The 27139-nt window shown below is 40.9% G+C and overlaps 1 protein-coding gene across 10 annotated transcripts in view; it reads left to right on the top strand.

Moving 5' to 3' along the window:
* Ano4 (anoctamin 4) overlaps window positions 1-27139 on the top strand; it is a 409328-nt gene that overhangs the window by 331088 nt on the left and 51101 nt on the right. For 8 of the 10 annotated variants that reach the window (XM_087556297.1, XM_087556298.1, XM_087556296.1 and 5 more), the window contains 6 exons: window positions 1679-1734; window positions 3842-3963; window positions 6102-6236; window positions 7258-7354; window positions 13740-13800; window positions 23636-23718. In XM_087556297.1, coding sequence (XP_087412423.1) covers window positions 1679-1734; window positions 3842-3963; window positions 6102-6236; window positions 7258-7354; window positions 13740-13800; window positions 23636-23718 — 554 coding nt within the window. Of the gene's footprint in view, window positions 1-1678; window positions 1735-3840; window positions 3964-6101; window positions 6237-7257; window positions 7355-13739; window positions 13801-23635; window positions 23719-27139 lie in introns of those variants that run through there. The other 2 variants (NM_001106778.2, XM_087556303.1) reach the window with 2 other exon arrangements.

Raw genomic sequence — 27139 nt, 5'->3', positions numbered from 1 at the left:
TTATATCAGTAAATTCTCACCCCCAAAAAATCCATACAATGAACTCACAGCCAATTGATAGTGATATAAACTGCCCACCTAGATAAGACAAATTGTCCTGTAATTTTCCATCCCTCATAAGATGTTCATAGCTACCTGTGGCTATTTAAAGCCACGAGGAATCTGAACCATCTTTCTCCTCCTCCACCTTCCTTCTTTGAGACTCTCCGCTGACAATTACAGCATCTCTTTACCAGGGACCCTATACCTCCCACACTTGGTTTGAACTCAGGAACCCCACAGCGGCCAAACTTGGCTAGGACCCAGAATGGACGAGGGCAACCAAAGAACGGAACACCCATCTAAGCAAAGTGAGGCCAAATATCTATACCAAGAAACACTCCAGATGCCTAGCTCATAGTGCAAAAACACAACATGAAGAACCAAGATAACAGTTCCAGAAGCCAGAAACTGTATTTATAATGTGCCCTGAAAAAGGCAATTCAGCTGAGGCACAGGGCAAGTGTAGCATGAAATAATAAATATGAATCCCGTGCTACCTCGGGCAGGACACCGGTGGACAGACTGGCCTGTTCTCATCCCTACAGACTCTTTGACCCAGAGCTCTGAAATCTCTCCACCTGGCTTGCTAAGTTCCCATGGCGGGTAGCTACATGAAGGAAAACACACACAAACTTAGTTTAGAATCAACGGGTAACACAATCGCTGGGCGCAGAAACTAGCATCCTAATTTGTAACCTACCCTAAGAGACAGTGGATTGCGGCACATCTGCCATCTTAACCGGGGGCCTCCACTACCTACATGATGTCCTCCATCATCGCTCCCATCCAAAAAGAAGTATCCTTCTCCGGCCTCCGCTCTTCCTCTCCCCGGCCCGGAAGTCCCACCTACTCCTCACCGACTACTGATCCACTGAAATCTTTATTTATTAGGGGAAAGGTCTGCCACAGTATCCACCAGAAAACATACAACTGGACAACAGGGATATGAAAAGCTGTTCAACATCATTAGTCCTCAGAAAAATCCAAGTCAAAACCCAAAAGAAATATCACTTCATACCTATTATAATAGCTGTCACCAAAGGGACAAGAATGGCTCCCTGTGTGAGAAAGAAGAAAATGGAAGTCCTGTGCAATACTGATGGGAAAGTAAACGATATAGTCATCATGGAAAACAATATAAAGGCTTCTCAAAGTTTTGAAACCAAACTGCCTTACACTCCAGCCATCCTACTTTGGGGTACACATACAGATAAATCAGTATGTTGAAAAACAACTTTCAAACTGAACCCGTATTCATTGAGCATATTCATGACATGGGCAACATTGAATAGTCAGACTTTAGGGATCTGAAGTACACTGTGGTGGTGATGTACATTTTAATTAATTTGACTATAGCAGTTATGGCGCAGTGCACATTTTGTATAACAGGAATAGATCCAATCTTGAGAAATTTAATATTCTGAATTAATAAAAACCTGCTTTCCCGGCACTTGACTGCAAATTCCTGGCATACAATAAAGTTTTCCTTCTAAGCTGTTGGTATGTAAACCAGTTTTCCTCACTACTGAAAACCTAGGCTGTGTTTTCTGAGAAGTGTGGCTCTGTCTTTACTTGGTCTTGATCATGGAAGATTCAAGTTCAATGCTCACTGAAATGGACTTCCTTGTTGCCTCAGGTCTGAACCGCTTGCTTACCAATGGCTCCTATGAAGCTGCTTTTCCCCTGCATGAGGTATTGTGTCTTCTCTTTTTAGCTCACTTCAATTTCCTGTTACTAAAATTGGCTTCTAGGGCTAGCCTTTAATTTGTTGATAAGGCATACATTCAGAATTGATTTAACTTGTTTAGGAAGTAATTAGGCAGCGTCTACTTGCAACCCTCCATCTCTCCCTCAGCGTCAAATTTATTTCTATCTTTTTATGTAGCTGAAAGAACGCTTAAATCAAGAGTCACCCAGCATGAATTCAGAGAAATGACTTTAAGCTCTAAGTCATGCAATTAAAAAGGCATTGAAAGGAAGAACTAAGGAGGACAAATGTTCCTGAACTGTATAGACGTTGCAATAAATTCAGTTATAGCTAGTCTTCATAAGAATGAGAGCAAGCTATTTTTTACAAAGTATTAGATAAGCAAATGTGATGAATGGAAATTAATAATGCTGGACTCATTATTGTAAGATGTGTAAGTGTTGATAGTGTCTTACTTGCTTAGTACTAAATGGGACACTAATCAATCATTTGTATTGACTTTTCTAAGTATAACTGTGGTGGCCTTTAACCTGAATTGCCTACTGGATCTTGGATTACTTAACCCAGAATCTGTCCCTGGGTTTACAGCAACATAGTTTTCATGATTATTGAGAAACTGTCATTTTGTAGATGGGGCTGAGCCCTGACTATGAACTGCTATATACATATAGACAAACACCACAGCTCTTCCTCTCACACCTGACCGACCAACATACTTTGTAGGGCGGTCTGACTCTACATGAATGACAAGCTTCTCCAAAATAGATATTGTTTTGGGCAGGAAAATTTCTTTTCTTGATTTTTAACACCAAGAGGATATCAAAAGTTAAACAGAATTTTTAAAACCATATTTACTAAGAAAACCAAAAGCCATGTCTGAGGACTTAATTCATGACTTCTCAAGAGACATTGGTTGGATGACCAGCCAAAGCTTTGACACAATGAGAGCCATAGACTCTTGATTCTGGTCACTAATATTCACCCAAAGTGACTTTCCGTGGTTATTAGCTTGCATTAACTACAAAAGTGTTTCAGTGGGCACTCTTGAAAATGGCTAGTCAGGAGACAGAAGTGCTTGTGCACGGTCAGGGATGAGCAGGCACGAGAGAGTGTAAGGAGATACAACAGTTCAGACCTACAATGAGCTATGGTCCTCTCCAATATTTTCATGTCTTGGCACAGTCCTTGCTGTATAGGAAGATAATTCACAGATCTCATTACTGGGCCATCATTCTTTTGTGTTTCAGTTTAACTAGATTGTGGTATTTAGCCTCAAAACAACCTTCAGAGACCGAGTGGAAAGCTATTGTTACCTTTGTTTCATGTTCAAACTGAAAGCAAGGGTTTAGAGAAAGGTTGGCCCTCTGCTAAGTCACACACTGGTTGGTGCCTGAGCTGGCTGTCCTCTAAGTCACACACTAGGTTAGCAGCTGAGCTGAAACAAACCTGTTTAATCCCTTGCACAGTTCTACTGAGGAAGGCTTTCTACACTACTATGAATTAGTTTCCTTCCAAAGGTACCTTGTGTTTATGAAACTGGCGTCATCAGGATGGTCATAGACAGTGCTACGGACTCACTTGTCCATGAAGAGGTTGCATTAGCTTGAATCATTAGGATCCAAAGGTGGTGTCCAGCTTTCTACATTCAAATATTTTCATGTCTGTCAGTCTACATGGCAAGGCTACAGCTACGACCACTTACTAAACCTTATCTTGAGACAAGTAGAGAGCTAATGAACAAGCCTTGGGCATGGCCTGTGCCAGACTGCTGTGTCAGGGTGAATATTATGTTTCAGGATGGATTAGCAAAGTGGGGCTCAGACTTTAGGAGGTTTGTCCAGTATCCCAGTGAGGAAACAGCAGAACTGAGCTTGTCTGTCAGCTCACCTGCTTCTCTCAAGCACATGGTCTTTACCTGCTAACCTCAGCAGAAGACAAATCTAAACTAATGGATTGAAGTAGACGTGCTTCTTCCCCTTTCACAAAGAATGAGCCCTTTGTAGCCGCTCTCACCCCTTGGGCTACTCCTACCTTAAGACACGGGTATCATTGTCTCCTCATCACTCACCAACAGTGGTGTTTTTATCCCAGGGAAGTTATAGAAGTAAAAACTCCATTAAAACCCATGGAGCTGTAAACCACCGGCATCTACTGTATGAGTGCTGGGCCTCCTGGAGTGTGTGGTACAAGTACCAGCCTTTGGATCTTGTAAGGTGAGTTTGTAACTAACTGTACATAGAAACATGGCAGTGCACAATGGAGGCATTTTGTCTTCTAGGGCAAACTTACCTGGGAGGACACATTTAGCTCTGCTCTAATTTGGCTTTTTCCCAAGAGTAGCCTCTCAGGGGACACTTGGTAAATCTACCCTCACTCTGTTGAGGGTGATGTTTCCTCCAGATGGACCTTAAGGAAGGGCCATAGAAGGGACAGAGGTGATGGCTTAGACCTCCCTCAAGACTCCAAGAGGAGTGGGTCACCTTATAAAGAGGTAATGCCAATCAATTGAATATATTAGTGATGATCTAGGATCTTACTTCCCACAGTTGACTCTCTATGACCCAAAAATGCTCTTCTATTCCTAAACTTCCTGCTCACTGATATGACATAACAAGGAAAACTCTCCATAACTGACCCCCTGTAACAGGTCAGTCTATACAGAGGCTAAGTAAAAATGCATGGGCATGGATAGAAAGAGATTTTGTGTTTAGACTTGGGTCCTTTCCTAAAGACATCCCACTGTGTATATGTAAATATTTCAAAATCCAAAGTCTACAGATCTGAAAGTTGAAACACTTCTGATGCCAAGCATTTGGGGTAACAACTATTCAATGATTTGTGCAAATAGGACAGATGACATACTGTCATTCTGAAGTTTTTCAAGATTAATTTATTTTAATCTTATGACAATAATCTTTAAAGACTGTTTTAATTTTTAGGTCAAAAAATGAACCAGCTGTTAGCCTACAGTAATTGTGTGTTTATATTTTTGTTATATGTTTTACTTTCTAGATCTGTACCATGGCAGTTTGTGTACTGACACCTCATTATTTATTTAAAGACTATTCCTGGAGGTCGAGTGAGAACAATCCACCATCATAGATTCACCGTCAGAGAGAGAGAGAGAGAGAGAGAGAGAGAGAGAGAGAGAGAGAGAGAGAGAGCGCCATATCTAATCCCTTAGGCTAGCTAGACATGTTTTGTTTACTTCTGGACCCTTCAAAAATGGTAACCATAAAATAAAAATAAATAAAAAAAATTGAACTCAGGAGGGAATAACAAAAAAATCTCATTTTATATTCTGTCCCCACACAATTGTCCTTCTAACCATAGCCATTGCTACATATCTACCACATGTATACTCTGCACAGACCAAGATATTGATGAACTACATCGCCTTCTTTGAGGGTACCAAATAATACAGATGACCCAAGTAAGAAAAATATATTTCCCAAGACAGGTTTTCCTTTGATCAAATGTAGTCTGTGATAAACAAGGGGGCAGAGGAGGGAACAAAAACAAATGTCTTTCGGTCTCTGCCCCTTTTTGTAATAGAATTACACTGAGGAGAAGTGACAGAGCATTGCTAGTGCAAACCATCTCCATCAAAACAGCAGTCTGACTGAGATTTTGTAGTTAGTCCAGAGTCCTTGGAGTTGAAAAACTTGGTTTCCTACAACAGGGCCTGAGAGGTATTGGAAACACCCAGAAAAAATGACTAGACCGTGAATGATTAGATATAAACGAATGAGAGAATTTATAAAATGTATAATAATTCAGCTGAATGGAAAGACTAAATGTGGGTCAGCATTTACACAGAAGTGTCTGTAGACAGAGACCTGGCAGAGTAGAGTGTTGGCCCTGACTTGGTCTACCAAGACTTGAGTAGAATGAGTTGTAGAGCATTTAATGAACTTATATCTTAAATTCTTCTTGTCCTGTAGATAATACGTTCTCTTTATCTCTTGAATCTTGCCATATCTTCACACCACAGTGTCTCTCATGCTGCTTAAAGCTGCCTTTGCTCATTATCTGGTTGGTGGCAACGACAGTAGCCCTTTACCTGGCTCCCTTTTCCACTTTGACTCCTTCCAATCCATTCTGTAGTCTCAGAATAAGGTGCATAACTATGTCCCTTTAGGGGCAGGGTAATCATACTCCCCTAGTATAAAGTAATATGGGGGAAAGTTCATCTCAGAGCTTTGAGTTGACCAGATAGATGTTTCTTTCCTTGGCTCCCCATATCTGTCTTACCTGGAAAACCACATACTAAGTGACATAACTGGGCAAAGTGTTATAATGCTGAACTTCACACGTCACTGTAGTTTCAAGGTTTTTGTGTCCCAAACAGGCGGTATTTTGGAGAGAAGATTGGACTGTATTTTGCCTGGCTGGGATGGTACACAGGCATGCTCTTCCCGGCAGCCTTCATTGGCTTGTTTGTCTTCTTGTATGGAGTCACCACTCTGGATCACTGCCAAGTCAGGTATGGGGAACTTATGGGTGATTCCATTTCTTCTCAATATTTGGAGATGACGGTTTACATTTTGGTGGTGTTCATGACATATATATATATATATATATATATATATATATACATATATATATATATGTATATATATATGTGATATATATATGTGTGTGTGTGTTTGTGTGTATGTGTGTGTATGTGTGTGTGTGCGTGTGCGTGTGCGTGTGCGTGTGCGTGTGTGTATATTTCCACTACTTTCTCATTCTCTGTTGACCAATCTAAAAGGTTCTCTAGCTTTCTTGTAGCTCCTTGTAGCTCCTGTCTTTTGCTGCCATGGAAGCCAAAGTTAACAATTCCAGACAGATTTGTGAGCAAGCATTCATCCATGGAACAACTCATTTTTACTCAGTGACTGCACATTGTTTTTCTGAGTTTTTCTCCATCTTAAAACTGGTACTGCTGCTGGTGGTGCAGAATAATAGCTAGCAATCCTTTTCCATGGATTCTGTGTTTCCTAAGACACAAATACCCTTCAACAAATTACTAATGCCTACAGAATGGTCAATCTCTAGATGGAAATCAACCTATTGGTTTCCTCACCAAAATATGGTTTCAACTATTCATAGAGATCTTATTGCAAAGCTGGACTGCAGAGCAGAAATAACTTTTCCTTTACAAATGAGTAACTTTGCCTCTTGCCTACATTTTTTTTTTACTATTTTGAGATATTTTAATAATATTTAGGTTTTCCTCAAGGATTAACATTTTTTAGCTATTCCTCTAATTAATTGATTTTATCATGTGTATAGGTGAAGGTGGGCATTCATTTATTTCCCCGAGTTTAATTTATTAATATGTAAATAAAGCTTTATAAATAAGATTTATCAAGATATTAATATCAGAAAAGACTGAAAAGCTTCTGGGGGCATACGATATTGGTTTTAATTGTCAATTGGACATGAGAATTACTTCAGAAAAAGAATCTAAATACATTCTGCCTCATCAAGAGGAAGCCCTTCTCTATTCTCATTTTCAGTAAAGAAGTCTGCCAAGCAACAGATATCATCATGTGTCCTGTGTGTGACAAGTACTGTCCATTCATGAGGCTATCAGACAGCTGCGTCTATGCCAAGGTAAAATTCTATGCAGGCATCATTTTTGGGTGGGATACAATTTACCATAAGCTTTCCTGAGAAACACTGGGCAAATATAGTCCTCTGATATTTCCCATGTTTGAATCTCAGATTGTATTGTAAGACGGAGACATCAATATTCAGCATTCCAATGAAAATATATTTTTGAATGTGATATATCTAAAACATGTGTCTCCAGGCATCATCACAAGGCAAAACATGATGGCCTGGTTCAAAGAGCATAGGTGTTGGAGTCAGAGGAAGTTCAGTTTACATTTTTGTTGCTATTGAATGATGTAGTGGTAAATGCTACTCTATGCTCCTGGTGGGGCACGGGACTCAGTACTCACCCAAGAGCTCTGGATTCATGAATAAAACACACACACACACACACACACACACACACACACAGAGAGAGAGAGAGAGAGAGAGAGAGAGAGAGAGGGAGGGAGGGAGGGAGGGAGAGAGAGAGAGAGAGAGAGAGAGAGAGAGAGAGAGAGAGAGACAGAGAGAGAGAATGTTACTTTTAATATGTTTTAGTATCTCAATAACTGGACCAGTCCTGAACCTCCACATGGCTAACATATCCCCCTCCAATATTTCTGAGTTAATCTATATTTTATCTCTGCTACCCCAGGCTCAGTCAGGGGAGTGGCCCCTGGGGCCACTGCCCCGACTCCTATATGTCATCAGGCTCTTAAGTCTGATCTCTCTGCTTTACTGTCATGGAGATTCTGCCCTTTCTCTCCTCTATGTTTCTTGCCCAGGAATTCTAAACATCCCACCTCTGTCCCCCTGCCCAGCTATTGGCCATTGGCTCTTTATTGACCCGTCAAAAACCCAACCGTTGGCAGGACCTACAGTAGTGTGAATTCCCATGTAAGCACAAATCAAACCCCCTTTTGTCCAATAAAAAGGCTCTTTTCTCTCAGATATAAATTGAGCACAACCATAATAATTAGGTAAATTGTAAAGTATGGTATATAATTAACATCTAGTCTATCATATTTGCCAATTTATACAAAGTACTCGAACACATATCATGACTTAAAGAGTTTACAATTCTCTACCTGAAACATCCTTTCAAAACGATTTCATATTCCTCAATGCTAAACAACTTAAGTTTGGTTATGAGGTTATAATTAGTCTTTAACCCCATCGGAAATCCAAGAACAAATTAAATATTACCTGAATATATAGGAAGAACAAAAACATAGTTTCCAAAACTTAACTGAACTGTAGAGATGGCTTACTGCCTGGACAGTCCCCTATCCTCAAAACATTGGAGCATCTGTCTTCAGTCTTCTGGCCCAGGATCATCTGCCAGACCTTAAATGAAGCAGGAACTACGAAGGACTAGTTTACTCTGTCTTGGCAGAGCTAAGCTGTCAACTACCCTGCATTGCATGTCCTTTCTTGGACAATGTTTTTAGACTGTAGATGAATTAGGGCAATTTTTGTCAAGTGGCTACCTTGCCATAACTGGAACAAATCTATAGGGAGGTTTGGATGCTCAATTTCTTCTTTGAACTGTAAGGGGGGGTCCTGTCAGGAGGAGACAAGTCTCTAGTCAGATAATCTTTGATAAGGAATTTATACAAAATGTTATTGTCTGTGGATTTCTGATGTTTTTGAAGACAATCTATGTAAAGTGTATCTGAACTGTTAAACCTTGACTGCTCTAAGCTATTTCTATTAGAATATTGTAGAAAGCACATAACCATGAGTTTACTATCTGGTTCTTAACTTGCCTTACTTAATCATCCTAAATAGTTTGTAATAGCAGTTATTGGAAGGACTGGGTCTAAGCCTTGTATTATGAAATGAGTTGCATAGGCACAATGCCTATCTAAGAGCAACAATATTAATTTCAAATTTTGTATCAATATAAGAAATTTATACCAATGAAAACCTTAAATCTGCATCAATCTTGTACCAATATAAATTTTGTACCAATGTAAAATTATAACTCAAATATGTATCAATTATAAACATTTTACCAATATAAGATTGCAGCTTATAATGCTTTGCCTAAGAACAAATTTAGTAAACCATCCCATCTATTTCCCCCTTGTTCAAAATTATGACCATTTCCAAATTATCTCCTAAAATAACAACTTATCTATAATTTATAAAATAACCATAAGCATACATCCAAACCCAAGGGATCCACAACTTCTTGCTGAATAGGGGTGATGAAAAATTTTAAGTGGCGGGGAGGGGTAGGAAAATTAGAAAACTTGGTTATACTTAAGAAAGCTAGCTTTAGTATCTGTTATTCAGTCTTTGAATGCTTAGGAGGCCCAGGGCTTGGCTGGAGTTCTGGCGGGATTGGTCTGAAAGGCTGGATAAAATGAGTCTATCTTTACATCAGGAAGCATATGACATCTGTAGTCAGGGAGTGTGGGAGGATGAATCCTGTGTTTAGCTGACTTCCAACTTTTTATACAGTCCAAGCCCAAGCCTAGGAAATGGTGCTGCCCACTTTAAGAGTGGAGCTTTCCACCTTAATTAACTCAATCAAGATAAATCCTCACCAGCATGGCCAGAGCTTGTGATTCTAGACCCTGTCAAGTTGACCGCTCAGTTATTATCCATCACAGATGCATAGGTTTTGCCAGACTGATAAAGTGATTAACGGTAGGGAAGATGGCTGAAACCTCTGCTTTAGAAATTCCATAACTAATCCAGGAACCTAGATGTTCATGCATTATTTTTGGAGACCTTTGCCATATGCATGTTCTGATTTTGACTCTACTCTCTATCACTTGTTTGTCAAGAATAAGTCATCTAAGTTCTCTGACCCTAAGATTCTTTTTATCTACAAAATGGACATGGCACAACCTGTCCCAAATTCTCAGTAAATGACAGTTATGGATTTTTGGCTTTTCTTTATCATTATTGTCAATCATCAAATCCAGGTCAGCTACCTGCCCGTTGACCTTGAATAGGTACTGCCTTTCTGGGACTAAGTTTCTTGTTCCTAAATGTATTCGGGGCTGGACTTCTCCAACCTACTCCATGACACATCCTGATAGCTGAATAATTCTGATTATTATCATATGCTGTCCCATACCTGTTTTTTACGGTATATCTCATTTTAACAAAATGTTAGATACATTCATCAAATTCCTAGAGGATGTTTTAGACTTCAAGGCAGCATCATATGCAAACAAAACCTAGAGTTCAGGTTAATGAAGTCTTCCTCCTAAGATCCACTGCCTAGATTTGCCTAGATTCCAGATATAAAAGGAGTTGGCAGATTTTATCAAACATCTGTGATTACTGCAGCCTGGATCTAGCTAATTACTCCATTGGCTTGCTTTGTTCTCTTAGGACAAGAGAACATTTGATAGGCAGCCCATAACCCGCCCATCCATAATGGCTACAGCACTTGCAGGTGGCGGGTCCTGTGGGCAGAGCCCATGCTGTAGCATTCAGCAGTGAGTCTAAAAGGAGGTGGACTCTGAATATATGTCACAAGAGACCAAAAAAAGCACAAAGTGTCTCTCCTTATCTTTAAATGACACAAAGATCAGGACATAAGGACAAATTAAGCAGGGCAACCTTGAGAAATGTACAGTTTTAAGTCAAGAATTCATCAGTAAAGCAATTTTACTAAAAAGCCATGAGAAAATGTATGTTTTAGAGACCTGCGTTCAGAAAGCATCACATTTTTTGTTGCTGGGAGGGTTTTTATCTGATTTAGTTTTTCAGTTTGGTGTTCTCTGCATTTTACTGCCTATGAAAGGATTTCTAAAGCAAAGAGGAAATCCTTGATAAGTCCTTAAATTAACCATCATGAATAGTTCGGAGTATTCAGATTTCATAGGGGCTTCTATTGGCACTAATTCTACCAAAAATTTAGAATAATCCTAATTTTGACGTTATTTCCATAATTGCTGGACCGCTTGTGTTATTTCTAACCTGCATATCAATTTCGAGGCAGGTGTTATTACCCTCATCTTACTCACAAGTGTAAAACCTACTCATCCTTACTCACGAGACAGTAATTCTGGTAGACACGAGCCTTGGTTTACTCAATTAAACCCAACTTCTTTACCACCAGACCCAACTGAGTTGTATGATGTATAGACTCTGAATTTTGTCTTTGGTCTTCCCTAAAATCTTTAGACCAAAGTCAAGAATAACAGAACCAGAGTTCTACAGGATTCCTTTAGAAGCACTTATTAGAAATGTCAAGAGTGAGTGTGTGGGACTTGTATATACAGCAACCCTAGTAAGCAGATAATGGATTATCACACGGCCACTGCTCTGCTCATCCCTGGCATGCGTGAGAGTCTGAAGCCGACCACCAAGTAGTTTAAGCAAGGAGAGACTGACAAGATTATATTTTTTCTGCAAAAACAAAACAAAACAAAAAACAAAAAACAAAAAACGAACAACAACAACAAAAAGATCAGGAGGTAGCTCCAAGCCTAGAACTAGCCATCCAGTGTCTCTCCCCAACACATGCACATGATATCATCCTGTGGACAGGTTTGTTTCCTATTGCGGGAAGATGGTTGCATCCCCAGGCAACCTTAAGAATACGTTTTATTCTTATTTTAAATTCTTGGTCTTCGGACAAGGGATAAAACTCAATGGCAGGGCATTTGCCTGTAGGAGGCTCTGGGTTTCATCCCCATCATAAAAAAATTGCCTCAAATTTTGATTTGTTGTTCTGGAGTCTGTACTCCTTTAGAGAGTATATGTTGGGCCCAAGAGATGGCTAAGCAGTAAAACATTTGCCATGCAAGTCCAAGAACCAGAGCGCAGATCCCTAGTAGTCACATAAAACCCAGCCAGGTGCAGTAGCTTGCCTATAATCCCAGAATACCAGAGGCAGAAAGGGAACCCCTTAAGCAAGCTGTCTACATTAGCTGAGTCAGCAAGTGCTGGGTTTGACTGAAAGACCCTGCCTCAACATATAAGATGGAGAACAGCCAAGGAAGACTCCTAGCACTAACCTTAGGCCTTCACACATACAATAAGTGCTCAGTCATACTCATATGCATGCCCACACACACACATGTACCCCACATAAATCAGTTTGATACTGCCACCAACCTCCTCGGAGCATCTTGAGGTCTTTGTTCTTGAGTTTTATCAGTATCTGGAGTCTATTCTCTTGCTTTTCTTTGGTGGGAGCTGGCCAAGGGCCAAGGTAAGCTAAATTACCAGTTTTCTAGGAACTAAAAGTTCCCATTTTCTTACTTCTTCTGATTCACACTGATAACAGCAGTGGAAGACTGTCTCTTCACATGCTTACATATCCTGTCCTAAGATAGTACTCTGCTGGACACGATTGATCCATGTACTCCTAGGAAATAACATAAGAGACATCTGCTGTGTGGGTGGGAATGATCTAGGCAAATCAAAATGACAGCCACAATTTAATCAAGAATCTACCCTCATGCTACAGACTATTACACTCACCAGATATCAAGACAAGGATCCTGAATGCACCATGTACTAGAGCTCTCGGAATTTTATGATACTAGGTGGCCAATTCCTTCTGGCATGTGATTTGGCACTTGTGTTACATTTAGTGTTTGAAAGCTGCCCATCTCTCCTACATTAAAGGAAAGAAAAAAGCAGAAACTTTTGGAATAAAACAAAATAAGGCAAGAAAACGCCTGTTTATGCTGGGCATATTCTCCAAGGACAGTAAAGTATACTTTTCTAGGGAAACATAAAATGCCCTAAAGGCTATGTTTTATGAAACTATCAGTCATCAATTGGTCATGGACTTTGGCATGATTCAGACCTTAGGTGGAAAATGAGCTTGGCTGTTTTGCAATAAGGCATCACTAACGTCTTTGGGTTGGGTGGAATGCGCAAACATAGTGGTTACATGAGGCTTTAATGAATGTAAGAGTGGATTTGATAATGGCTTCTTGCCTCTTGCATTCATAATGCTAAAATGCGAAGTAGCCCACAAAACATTTGCTCAAAACGACAGGCTCAAACTAGCTCTATTCTTGAAGTAAATAAATGAGACACCAGAAACCATGTTTGGGGAATTCTGAGCCTGTAAACAAGCAACAAAGCACCTTCCTAGTCCTAAATATGGTTATATCCATATCCATATAGATGTCTAAGGGTTTTTATGGTTCACAAGTGGAATTCTTAGTAGCCCTATTGGGGCTGCTAACAAATGTTCAACTGCGTGATCCCAGTATAAAGGGAATAAACTCTTTTTGCCACATCTGAATTTCATAGTCAGAAGACAGCCCCCTTCTTACTCATTGTCAAGGGGAATATTCACCAAAGAATCCTTAAAATCCTTAAATCACCATAAGTACTTTCATGCAGCTTTAAAAATAGCAGTTAAAATGTTGTCTGTGGGAAGTTAATTCTGAACTGATTCTGCTATTCCCAGGTGACCCACCTTTTTGACAACGGGGCTACTGTGTTCTTTGCTGTGTTCATGGCAGTCTGGGGTAAGTGAATAACAGTCATAAAGCTTGACTTCCCCCTCACCTACCCTCTACCATGTTTCTTTAGAGCCTAGATGTCAACGGAGAAAGCTTGAGTAAATTCAGTTGGGTGTCCTGTTGGCAATGAGCAGGTCACTAATTAACTTGATTTACATTTAAAGTGATAGTATACAAGAGAAGGATGTCTGATATTTTCCTCTAAAACCTTTGACAGATTCATCAATTTCCTTGGAATTAGCCTCTATCTCTGGCTCTCAGAATTCTTCTGGGGCTGATAGGCACCAAGGATGCTGGCATCTGTAGCCTCTCTATGAGCAGTCTGATTCCTACAGGAGTTCTGCCTTCTCTAGTAGTGGAATATGTGACAATTTCTCGCTCTTTTGCTACCTTTAAATCCTCAATTCATTTGTATCACAGAGGAGGAGGGGGGGAGGAGGAGGGGGGAGGAGGAGGGGGGGAGGAGGAGGAGGAAGAGGGGGGGGAGGAGGAGGGGGGAGGAGGAGGAGGAGGAGGGGGAGGAGGAGGGGGGGAGGAGGAGGGGGGAGGAGGAGGAGGAGGAGGAGGGGGAGGAGGAGGGGGAGGAAGAGGAGGAATAATAACTAGGTCAATGAGAGTTTTGGCTACAGGACTGATATCAAGATCAAAAATAATACATATCTTGCTTCCCTGGAACATATAAGTGTCATAATCAGGAAGTGTAATAAGGAACCAATGCTTAAGTTTTGCCGTTGTTATAAATTAAATTACTTTGGAAAATGTACTTATTTCTTTAATCAGTAGTACGTAACTCCGTCTGGTGCCAGCCACATATAAAATGGAACTAGTGCCAGGCATACAGGTGGAAATTAGAAGAACTAACTCACAACCAGGGATAGCGATACCATGAGCATCCTTACCCAGCATCCCCAAAAGCTAGCTCTTCCCTGAACGCTAATCTACTATGTAGTGTACAGTGGTGTCATTCGGGAAGAGTTAAATACAAACCTTCCACACCCACTTTAATATTTCTCCAATTTCTAATACCCATTGATAAATCTTTTGAATGAGCTGTCTTTCTCCTCACAATCTAAGCACTGACGTTATATTAAAGTGAAATTTGGTTCAGCGTTCTTTGTCTTGAAAGTGAAATCGCTTGCCTCTTTCCCAATAATGCTACTGTAAAAGAGGTTGCTTTTGTTGCTGGTGGTGATGGGTTTTTTTGCAAGTTGTCCAATCCCGTGAATGACAAGTTTTATCAATGGTCCCTTTGCCGAGATTAAGCTGGTTGATGGTGGAGCCTGGAATTGAGAAGAGTCTAAGATTACAAGTGAGTAGACTGGAGACTATACTTTACAATATATGCAGTAGGAGTCTGATAGATTTTCTATAAGACACTGGGCACACAGGAACATTTTGGAGTCTCTCTTGGCAAAGCAAACCTTGGACAATTCACCCTCTCAATTGCTTCATCTCGATTGACAACTTACTGCTTAAATCCTATGCTCTTCCCAGAAATGCTCTAGTCTGAGGGCCAGACTCTGTCATCTCAAGTGCTCCTTTGCAGAAAGAGATGTGTCTTGTACAGTGATCTAGGATATCCAAAAATAATAACAGTTATACTAGTAGTATATGTTTATTGCCACAGACTGTCCTAAACACTATACATACCTTCTCTAATTTAATCTCCACCACAACCTCCAAGGAAACTGCTATCACTGTGCTCGTGTAATAGCCAAGAAAATGGAAGAAGCCAGCATATAGCTAAGCGGGCAGTTAATGGGAGCAGTCACAGCTCTTCAGCTACCAAACAGGCATGGGTATTGTTTGTAAGCAGTTGTTTCATCTCTGGCGATCCCAGCCTCCAGATAACAAGCTGTCATAGTCACCGTGAACCTAGCTTTGGCTGCTTTGGGATGGCGATGTTTTGCAGAAGCCTTCCAGCTCGAATGGAGCTCAGTCTAATCCTGTCAGGATCATATCTTGCGATTGACAAGTTATAACATTTATGAAAACAGATGCTCCCTGTTTTCAGAGTAGTTGCTAGACACGATCTGATGAGAGCGGAGTGATTTGCAAGGGCTCTGGGCGAATGTGCTGTTCCTTAGCTTTGCTTTGCGTCACCAGCAGAACAGTAAACTCTCCATTTGGAGCCAGTCTGTAGCACTGCCCCCTACCCTGCCTTGCATGTTAGTTCCGCTTATGTCTCCATGTGTACTGCAGTACGGCTGGCTCCATGAGGGTCTTTAAGTTACAACATGAACCCAGGACTCTGGACGAAAGGTGCAATATGGTCCTTTCCTCTATGCTCCTGTCTATTCACAAGAAGTTGAGGGACAGAAAAATTGCAGACTAAACTAGCATCTCTCCCTAGAGAGAAAAAAAGCAAATCATTAGAGAAGTAAATGCTAGCCGAGACCCATCATGAAGTAGCTTCTGATCTTTATTGTTATGTCCTCCTTTTCCTTTAATTTTTTTTCAACTCTCACTGCTGCTTTTAAAAATTAATCACCAGCAAATAACAAAATGAGACACTATAGGCCCTCTAGTCAAAATAACAAGGTAGTGGATATTTTACTGCAAATTGAAAGGTTTTGTACAATTCTGTAAGGAATTAGCAAAGGGAACCTGCCTCTTTTTAAATTACTATTAGAATAATTAACCTTTTGTTTCTGGTGTCTAACTTCATCTTTTGTAATCTTATCTACATGTCCAACAAAAATGACACTGTCCAACAACTGTGCCCTGTTCCAGAGCCATTTCAAAGCCTCCTCCATAGGGCACATCGATTAAGATCTTGGTGTTAGCAGAATGTACACTCCTTGCCACCATTCACTGGGTGGTGTTGTATGATACTATCCTCGGATAGATGTCACCTAACATCGACTCGCCCGGGGAGGAAACTGATAATAGGCCAAAGAATAGATACCACCAAAGTCCAGTTTAGTGAATCATGAGTTTTATAAAGTTTACTTACAGAAACATGGATGGGGGTTACTCAAAGAACAGAAATGACTCAAAACTGCATAGCCAAAGTTCACCTCAGCAGAACAGCTCCTAAGATCTAGGAACCAGGACCATACTGTGCAACTTGAAAGTGGCTGAACAGGTTGAAGAGTGTCCTTTGCAGATATAGTTCAGTTGGCCTAAGGTTTTTTCCAGACAATTTGGCTGTCATGACTGCCAAGCAATTTCTCTAGACTTAGCATTGTCTAGACAGCTTGTCTTCTCTAAAGTGTCTCTCTGGCTATGTGTTTGGAGTAGAAGAGATCTAGTGAATCCAGTCATTTTCAGGAACTTCCTGAAGCTATTTTGAATTGTTGACTTCCTGTATTTCCCAAAACAGCAGTCCTCAGCCTATATGTCATGACCCCTTTGCGTTACAAACAACCCTTTCATGGGGACCACCTAAGACCACCAGAATATACACATATTTACATTATTATTCATAACAGTAGCAAATTATAGTTATGAAATAGCAGCAAAAATAATTTTATGGTTGGGAGACACCACACCATGAGGAACTGTATTCAAAGGTCAGGTAGCAGCGTTAGGAAAGAACTGCTGCAGTAGGGCGGAATGTTTCACATTCCCTTGGGACATCCTATTGTGTCTCACCTCTATGTAAACAGGATATGTCTTAATGCGTTCCTTCCAAGATAAAGGAAACCACAGCCGGTAAATGAAAAGGATGATGTCTGTATTCTCAACAGACACCCTGTATATCATGGGTTGTCAATTATAGTACAGGTTAAAGTACAGCAAAGTAAACAAAGTGCGAGCCCAGTACCTCACAGATTTAGACTAGAAGAAGTTGGGGAACCACGTCAATCAACGGTGGGCACTGGAATGGCGGCAAGCTTTTTCCTAAGTTTTATTTAGGGATCGTTTACATACAACGAAATCCAGCAATATTCCATGGGCAACCTCATAGGTTATGTTGACTGTATGAAGTGTTGTAGTCCATCAGTATCATGGTGGCATGAGACTTTTTAATCCTGTAGAAGCTTCCTCCTGGCTTGGCAGCCAGTGCATTGGCACCCTGATGCCTGCTTCCCGGTACACATTCAGCCATAGCAGATTATGTCAGAAAAAAAAATCAACACAGTGTTTGGTGTCTGACTTCTTTCACTACAGTCAATGCTACTGAGATTCAGTTCTGTTCCTGCACAGATCAGTAGTTTGCTTCTTTTTTGTTCAGTATGGTCTTTATCTCATTGTCTGGTTGTTCCAGAGTTTGTATACTACCCAAGTGGTAGTTGCTTGTGCCCAGTTGAGGTTTTAACTCTCATGAATGAATAGATTGCTGGCTTTCTAAATCTTTTTTTGTTTTGTTTTGTTTTGTTTTGTTTTCAAGTCTTTGCCTCCATATTTTCTTGGATAGATAATTACAAGTGGCATGACTGGATCAGAGGATAAGTAAATAACATCATAAGTAGCTGTTTTCCAGAGACTTGACATCCCATCAGCACTCCATGAGAGTTACCAGTCATACCACATGCTCACAGACACTGGGGATTATCAGTCTCTATAATTATAGTCATTTTCAAGGGTGTGCATAGCCAGCACTTTATAGCTTCGATTTGAATTTCCTTAGTGAGCAGCGATGCTAAGCATCTGTCCTTGCCCTTCTTTGTAACCCACATAGTTTCCATAGTGAAGAGTTTGTCCACATTGCTCCTTCATTGTTTGTTCACACTGCTTGCGTTGGGCTGTCTGTCTTCTTTTAGTTATGTGAGTTCTTTATGTATGATGATAAAAGTGTTTTATATATTTGTAAATGCCTCTATTTCAAGTTGGCATTTTAATGTTTTTATTAATTCTCTGATAATTACACACACACACATACACACACACACATACACACTCTGTATTTTGATCATATTCATCCTCACTCCTCCCTATAACTCCTCCCAGATCCATCCCACTATCGGACCCTCTTCCCAACTTCATGTGCTCTTTTTTATCTCTCATTTTAGTTAAAATAATATTATGTTATTTACCCCTCCTTCCTCCAACTCCTTCCACATATTCTGTTCAAATGTGTTGCCTTCTTTTCTTTATTATTTTAGATATATGCTTACTGTGTATTTAAAATCATTATTATTTATACATAAATACAACCTGGTGAGTCTGTTTGCTTAGTATTGGATAACTAACTGGAGGGCTCACCCCGGCGCTCACCCCTGAGGAAGGCCTCTTTCAGCAAGTTGATGGTTGCCTTTTCACTCATATCCTCCTAATGTGGCCCTCCTAGATAATACCTCACCTCAATGATCATCTCCCTGACACATTAAGACCATTATTCGGTCCTCTTTTCCTAAACAGTGTCCTGGTGACTCTAAGCCATGATCTGATGCAACAGCCCTGAGTAGTTTCTCTACTCTTGGTTGTCACAGTTCTTCACTGCCTTATAGCCATGTGGATAGACGTTATTTTATTGTGTTTTAGTAGTTAAGGAGGAAAGTGAAGGTCTCCAAGCCATGACAGGTTGGTCTCGTTATACCGAAAGGCAGTACGAACTCAACAGGCCCCGTAAAACTCTAGTCCCTGGGGGCAAAAAACTACAGTGCCTGCCTGTGGGACTCCTCAGCTATCAGGTCAGGAATGGTGTCAGGATCCCCAGAGCTAACTGGGATTGGAGAGACAGTACTCGCTTCCAGACTTTCCCAGCATCAATGTACCAGACAGAATGTTGAGCTGCGTCTGGGACAGAGAATTTTTTTTTCTTTTTCTTTTTTCTTTTTTTCGGAGCTGGGGACCGAACCCAGGGCCTTGCGCTTGCTAGGCAAGCGCTCTACCACTGAGCTAAATCCCCAACCCCTGAGAATGTTTTTAAATGACTGTTGAGAATTTCTGTGTCAGGATGCCTGTGAAACCAGATGGACTGTCATGTGTCATTTAACCATGGAAATCACTACATCTAGCCAATCATTTGGTACTTGAAATTAATGGGATTAATTATTGTTACATGAATGGAAGGAAGGGGGTTCTTGAGAACTGTCTTTCAACTTGTTTAATCAGCAGTGTTTGCCCCTATTGCATAAGACACCCTAGACACTGGGTTTCCGTCAGGATAATTTTAGAGTATTTTCCAGCAGATCGGACTTTAATAAATTGTCCTCTCTGGCTTTCTGTCCCCCTGTGAGTTTCAAATCTTGCATGTAAATTCATACACTCATCTCAAAGGTTCTTGTACGACTGAATGGCTCTGATCTTATTAAAAATATGTCTTCCTTCCTCACTCTCTGGACTCTACAGTTACCCCACTTTGACATGTTGCAATATCTCATAAGCATTTCAGTTCTCATTTACATTATTATACCAGCCTGTTTTGGATGTTGTAAATTAGTAAACTATAAATATATGCTGTTGGGTTCTTTGATAACAATACTTAATATTTTTATTTGGATGTCGACATGGTTTACCTGAAGTTTTTTTTCTCTTGAAAATTGTGAGCCGTTTTCTGTACCACGGCCAATGGGAACTGGGAAGGGTCTGTCACCCCACCTGCAATATACAGACCTCCTTTGTTCCAATCCCCAGCTCCCTATTAGGAGAACTTGTTTTCTCTCTTCTGTTTGGTACTCTGTTCCTTTCTTAGCTATGAGTTATGATTCTTAGCTAAGTTACAAAGTGCGTGTATGTGTGGATTTTACACCTTAAGCTCTCAGGAAATGCCCTCATGCCTCTGGTTCTCATGCCTTGGGAGACATTTATTGTTTAGTTCACTACATCTAGTCAAAGCAAACAGCCTCAGAAAGTTACAAAGGACTAGTAAAAATGAAATCTGTGAATATTACTATTTTCATGTTTAAAAAGGCATTAGTATTGGTAGAAAATGGATTGTACATGTGAAGTAAACCATTCTATATTTCCTAGAAAGTAAGAATCTTTTTTTTTAATAGCTTGGCCCTGGGAATCAAATTCAGAACTTCACGCTTACAAAACAGGAGCCCCACCAATCAAGCTGTGTCCCAGATTTAGCAAGAAAATTGTCCTAAATAGATTTCTGAGGATGCTTTGAGTCAGCAGAGGTTGGGTCATCATTCTGAAATAAACATCCCCTATTTTTTCCCATGCACACTGCCCACTTTATCAAGTCTTCATTCTTGACTTTATTCAAGTAAGTAGAACGCAAGCTTCTGACAAGTTGAGGGGAGGTGACACCATAAGATCTTTAAGTCTTTTAAATTTTTCAAATATTTTTACATTTATTTTCTAGCAGTCAGCTTAATTTTTCTCTCGGCATTCCCGAACAGACATTTTAAAGATAAAGAGTCAAATTAGGCCTTTCAAAACCAATTACGTTATCAGTAGGGGAAAATGCAGCACTGTATCCCTGCAGCTTTTAGAAAAAGTGTGGGGTTTTCTGGGCCTATAAGAAAATTAGAGATCTGCATGGAGGATACAAGTAAATGCCGAATTCACCCACTGACTCTGGAACATAACCCCTTTCATATTTACAACTTTTTCAGCGTAGTACCCCCAAATAATTGGAAAACTAACCTTTTTTCCTCTAGGGTCTTTTCATTTCAATAGAAATGCAATTTTAGTTTGAATTAAAGTGTAAACTAGTAATTAAACCACCAATGACACATCCGGATGAAATTTTGACTCTGTCATGTCGTAACTGTGTGTCAGTTAAGGAGTACAGCATGGAACTTATACTGGCTGGTTTCATGTGTCAACTTGACACGCACTGGAGTTACCACAGAGAAGGAGCCTTAGGAATGGTCTTAATAATGGACCTGAAGCTCAAGAATACCAATGATATCCGTGTGTACATTCCAGAGAGTTATTGTAAAATGCTTCCTGGAATAAAACTATAGTAATTTCTGCTTAATAAGGAAATAAAAAGTGGGTGTTGGGGTTGCTAATATCTACAGTAAGGCCAAATAATTAAAATTAATAGACTGCACACACTTCGGTACCATACACAATCTCAAGCATCTGTGGAGGTGTTAGAATACACACCCCACAGACAAGTGGAGGTAACTATATTTGAATACCAACCTACATAGACCCTGTCTTAGTCAGGGTTTCTATTCCTGCACAAACACCATGACCAAGAAGCAAGTTGGGGAGGAAAGGGTTTATTCAGCTTACACTTCCACACTGATGTTCATCACCAAAGGAAGTCAGGACTGGAACTCACACAGGGCAGGAAGCAGGAGCTGATGCAGAGGCCATGGAGGGATGTTTCTTACTGGCTTGCTTCCCCTGGCTTGCTCAGCTTGCTCTCTTATAGAACCCAGGACCACCAGCCCAGGGTCGGCACCACCCACAATGGGCTGGGTCCTCCCACCTTGAGCACTACGTGAGAAAATGCCTTATAGCTGGGTCTCAGGAAGGCATTTTCTACAACTGAGGCTCCTTTTCTGTGATAACTCAAGTTTGTGTCAAGTTGACACACAAAACTCGCCAGTACAGGCCCGAACCCTATTCGTGCCTATGCTAAGAAGAGAGATGTTTCCTATTTTCCTAATGTGTCTATGTCGTGAAAGGACTGCTATTTGGACTTGAGGTTAATGCCTCATGTGAACCTCACTGTGGAAAGATTAGGTAATAGTACCAAGTAGGGATGAGGGTAAAAAGGGGAGAGAAAAATGAAAAACCCTCTTTTATAAGTAAAATTATAGAAGTAAAATTAATAAAGTTTTAGGTAAATAGATTGAGATTATTTAAGATTTATAACGGAAATAACATACAAGCAGCTACATCTTCTTGCTGTCAAAGCGGTGTCCCAGCAACCTCATAAAACGTCTCCTCTTTCCCCGTGGTAAAATGTCTACATTCATTAAAATAGGACTAGACCATTCTAATGCAAAGGCCTAACATCATTCTGTAGCATAGAAAGACAGAATTTCTCTCCTATGAATGTGACCAACCCAGTCCGATGTGGATAGCCCTACCTTTCAAAGTGTAGTTAGGTAGCATGTTCCTGGCAACAGTTCTTCTGCTGTGCACCCGGAAAGCATCTCTGAGAATGGTTGGTAATCCCTGTCATGACGCCTATTCAGTAGAATAGTGGGAGTGGCAGTCGTAAAGTTTGCCAGGCAAAGAAGTATAGTTAAGTTTTAAACATTGCTATTATTTTGATGATATTGATGGGAAAAGCATCCAAGAGCTGTAACTACATGTTCTTCAATCACACTTTAACATCCTTACCACAAAAGGATTTGTATTGTATTTTATTTATGAGACAGGATTTCTCTATATAGTATTGACTGTCCTGGAATTCACTATGTAGACCAGAGTTGCCTCAAACTCACTGAGATTCTCCTGTCTCTGCCCCCTGCCCCCACCACCTGTGTGGCAAGATTAATGACATGCACTACCATGCCCAGCTAAGATATTTATATTAAATGCAAATATATTCATATATATATATATATATATATATATATATCTAAGTATGGTTAGGTTGTTTTGTATACTTTTCTCTGAAGAGGATTTGGGAGCAAGAAATTTACTGTCCATCTAAGGTAGGCAGAGTTTGGGTTTCGTTTTTCTGCTCCTGGCTGCTTTTTATATTTAAAAAATAAATCCCATATTGGTAGGCAAGAAGTTGGCAAGAAAGTTTTCTGTATTATTTATCCCAGGAGCTCTGCCTCTGTTAAATCTATTCTGCCTCAGCCTACAAGACATCTTAATTTAATTCTAGGCAAAATCTCTAATTTTCATTATACTTGACTCGAGCTTAGTAATTCTCAGGGTTTGTTTTTTTTTTTTTTTTATTAAATGGTGTTGAGTTGGAAATTCTGATTTTATAAACTACCTCTGTTGTCTGCATTGCCTTTATTACTTGTTGAAAGTGATATGGCTTTTCATTTGAAACTACCTTTGTTCTCTGTCCCAGCCACTGTTTTCCTGGAGTTCTGGAAGAGACGCCGAGCGGTGATCGCTTATGACTGGGATCTGATTGACTGGGAAGAAGAGGAGGTCTGTGTCGGTCACTACCTGAGAGTATCTTATCTCACAGGGCATGTCTCTGTCACTTATGTCACCGTACCTTATATCACAGGCCATGCCTGAGTCACTTACCTCAGAGGGTCATCCTACAACACAGGCCACCCAAAACTACAGACCTTGAGTTGTCGCCCTGCATTAGATGGCAGAAGTCAGATTATCCAGAGTGCATTTTCAATACCTGTCTTTGAAAGGAGCTTTAAGTTGTATAAGGAGGATCCGGGTGACATGCCAATGACCCTAACATCCAGGAAGTTGAGGTAGGAGGGTCACAAGTCAAGGCCAGCCTGGTTTACACAATGAAATTTTACCATGGGGAGAGGGGTGAGGACGTCTGGTGTCATTTTGTCAATACTCATCAAATCCCTGTGCTCAAGCTCCATTCGGACTCAGTAGTGAACTAAAACTCCACGAGTCACAAGATGTTCCTCTAATAGGTGGGTTTCAGGAAGACAAGCCTTACCTACCATTCATGTTCTGTATCTCAGTAGAAGACAGTTGTTCATCTACCATTACTAGGCACATGGAGCACCCTTTCTCAGAGAATTCCTGTAGGAACTGTTTCTATGAACCAGCACCCACAGCAGCCCCCAGATATGCACATGCTCAGAATCAAGGCTAAATCAAGAGCTAAAGGCTGAGGAGAAGCCATTCTGGGTAGATTCCTTGGTGGTATGGATCCATGTAGGGTCATCTGGAAGCCAAGTACCAAAGAGGGCAAGCTCAGTCCTCTGAAATCTACTTTGTTGACACTCTCCCCAACCTCTTTAGACCTCATTCCCCTTTCTGGGTCATTATATTGTGTGCTTTCCTAATCTGTGCCCAATTCTTATTACCTTTTCTTGACCCAATTTTTCATGCTAAAATTGGTCACCACATTCTTCCATTGGGCCCTTCTTAATCTGAGCCTCAACCATCTTTCCTTACCCATATATTCTCTTAGCTTTCCTAAGTCCCAAATCATAAGAGCCTTGCTAGGCCTGGGAATCATATAAACTAAAAAAAAATGCAATCTTCTTACATCTACTATGGGTATTTTTTTCCTACAGAGACATGCATGTGTTTCTTCATATTTTTTTTAATCATTTTTTTTTTTGGAGCTGGGGACCGAACCCAGGGCCTTGCACTTCCTAGGCAAGCGCTCTACCACTGAGCTAAATCCCTAACCCCCGTGTTTCTTCATATTAACATGAAGCATTTAGAAACATATATTATGAAAATGTTGACCCTGTGTTTGGCTTGACAAGGGAGACCATTTGACAGGTTTTCTTCTTATTCCTATGAAAGTGCTGGGCTCATTTATTTTTTGGCTTAGGTTTTCTTTTGTGGGGGGTGTTTTTGTTTGTTTTGTTCTTGTGTGTGTTGTGTCTATTTAAGATGTACAAGAAGGAAATTTCATATATGGCACTAGAATCTTTCAGTAATTTTTATTATTCTGAAAGACTTTCACTCTTACATTTCATAAACATTCTTCAGGGAATGGTTTTCTGGACTTGGAGGCACTGCCCAGGCCAATAGGGAGTCTGTAGGTAGCAGCCCTTACATCTGTATCCTGAGAAACTGAGAGTTTCCTAAGGAAACAGAAGGGCCAGGATCTCTCTGCATCCTCAGATTACACTGCCTGAAGTAGAGTAAAAGAAGCCAAGCAGATTTCTAACTGTGTCTCCTGACAGAGCATGGCTAGTCACAAGCTAGGATTGCTCTCCATTCTCCATAATTCCCTTCTCTCTCCTCCATCTTCTGTCTTCACCAGAGCGTTCTTGTCCACGTGGACTGAATCCCCAGCCTACCCTGTTTTCTCATTTTCCGTCCTTTTCTAGTTTACTCGAGTAGAACATGTTCTTAATTAACCAGAGGCGCTCTGGTGTGTTCTCTTGCTGGTTATCTTCTACTAATCCCATAATTGCCTTTTAGTTGCAAAGTAGTCACACTGGACTAGGGCTCATCAAAACAAAACAAAAACCTCAGCCTGACTCGAGATTGAAGGAACCTATATACAGCAGCGTTTGGACGGTGTTTAGACAATTAAGAATGCATTTAGTAGACACCGGCAGATCCCGGACCGCAGCAGCTCTCTGCTCCCAAACCCCGTGGGAGAGAGACCTCACCGCCTGATCAGGTGGGCACTCCTGAGGCTGCAGAGCAGAGGAGACCACCAACACTGCCCACCCCTGCCCACATCCCTGGCCCAAGAGGCAACTGTATAAGGCCTCTGGGTTCCCGTAGGGGAGGGCCCGGGAGCTGCAGGACCCCTGCGCCTGAGACACTGCCGGAACCTGAAGGAAACAGACCGGATAAACAGTTCTCTGCACCCAAATCCCGAGGGAGGGAGAGCTGAACCTTCAGAGAGGCGGACACGCCTGGGAAACCAGAAGAGACTGCACTCTGTGCACATCCAGGCGCCAGAGGAAAACACCAAACGCCATCTGGAACCCTGGTGCACGGAGGCTCCCGGAAAGAGCGGCGCAGATCTTCCCGGTTGCTGCCACAGCAGAGAGGACTTAGGCAGTACCCCACGAGCAAACTTGAGCCTTGGAACCACAGGTAGGACCAATTTTTCCCCTGCAAGAAACCTGCCTGGTGAACTCAAGACACAGGCCCACAGGAACAGCTGAAGACCTGTAGAGAGGAAAAACTACACGCCCGAAAGCAGAACACTCTGTCCCCATAACTGGCTGAAAGAAAACAGGAAAACAGGTCTACAGCACTCCTGACACACAGGTTATAGGACAGTCTAGCCACAGTCAGAAATAGCAGAACAAAGTAACACTAGAGATAATCTGATGGCGAGAGGCAAGCACAGGAACCCAAGCAACAGAAACCAAGACTACATGGCATCATCGGAGCCCAATTCTCCCACCAAAGCAAACACGGAATACCCAAACACACCAGAAAAGCAAGACCTAGTTTCAAAATCATATTTGATCATGATGCTGGAGGACTTCAAGAAAGACATAAAGAACTCCCTTAGAGAACAAGTAGAAGCCTACAGAGAGGAATCGCAAAAATCCCTGAAAGAATTCCAAGAAAACACAATCAAACAGTTGAAGGAATTAAAAATGGAAATAGAAGCAATCAAGAAAGAACACATGGAAACAACCCTGGACATAGAAAATCAAAAGAAAAGACAAGGAGCTGTAGATACAAGCTTCACCAACAGAATTCAAGAGATGGAAGAGAGAATCTCGGGAGCAGAAGATTCCATAGAAATCATTGACTCAACTGTCAAAGATAATGTAAAGCGGAAAAAGCTACTGGTCCAAAACATACAGGAAATCCAGGACTCAATGAGAAGATCAAACCTAAGGATAATAGGTATAGAAGAGAGTGAAGACTCCCAGCTTAAAGGACCAGTAAATATCTTCAACAAAATCATAGAAGAAAACTTCCCTAA

This window comes from Rattus norvegicus, chromosome 7, assembly GCF_021556685.1.
Source record: "Rattus norvegicus strain SHRSP/BbbUtx chromosome 7, alternate assembly SHRSP_T2T, whole genome shotgun sequence".
Taxonomy (NCBI): Eukaryota; Metazoa; Chordata; class Mammalia; order Rodentia; family Muridae; genus Rattus; species Rattus norvegicus.
Note: the sequence above shows the minus strand (reverse complement) of the source record. Positions and strands in the feature narration are given on the sequence as shown.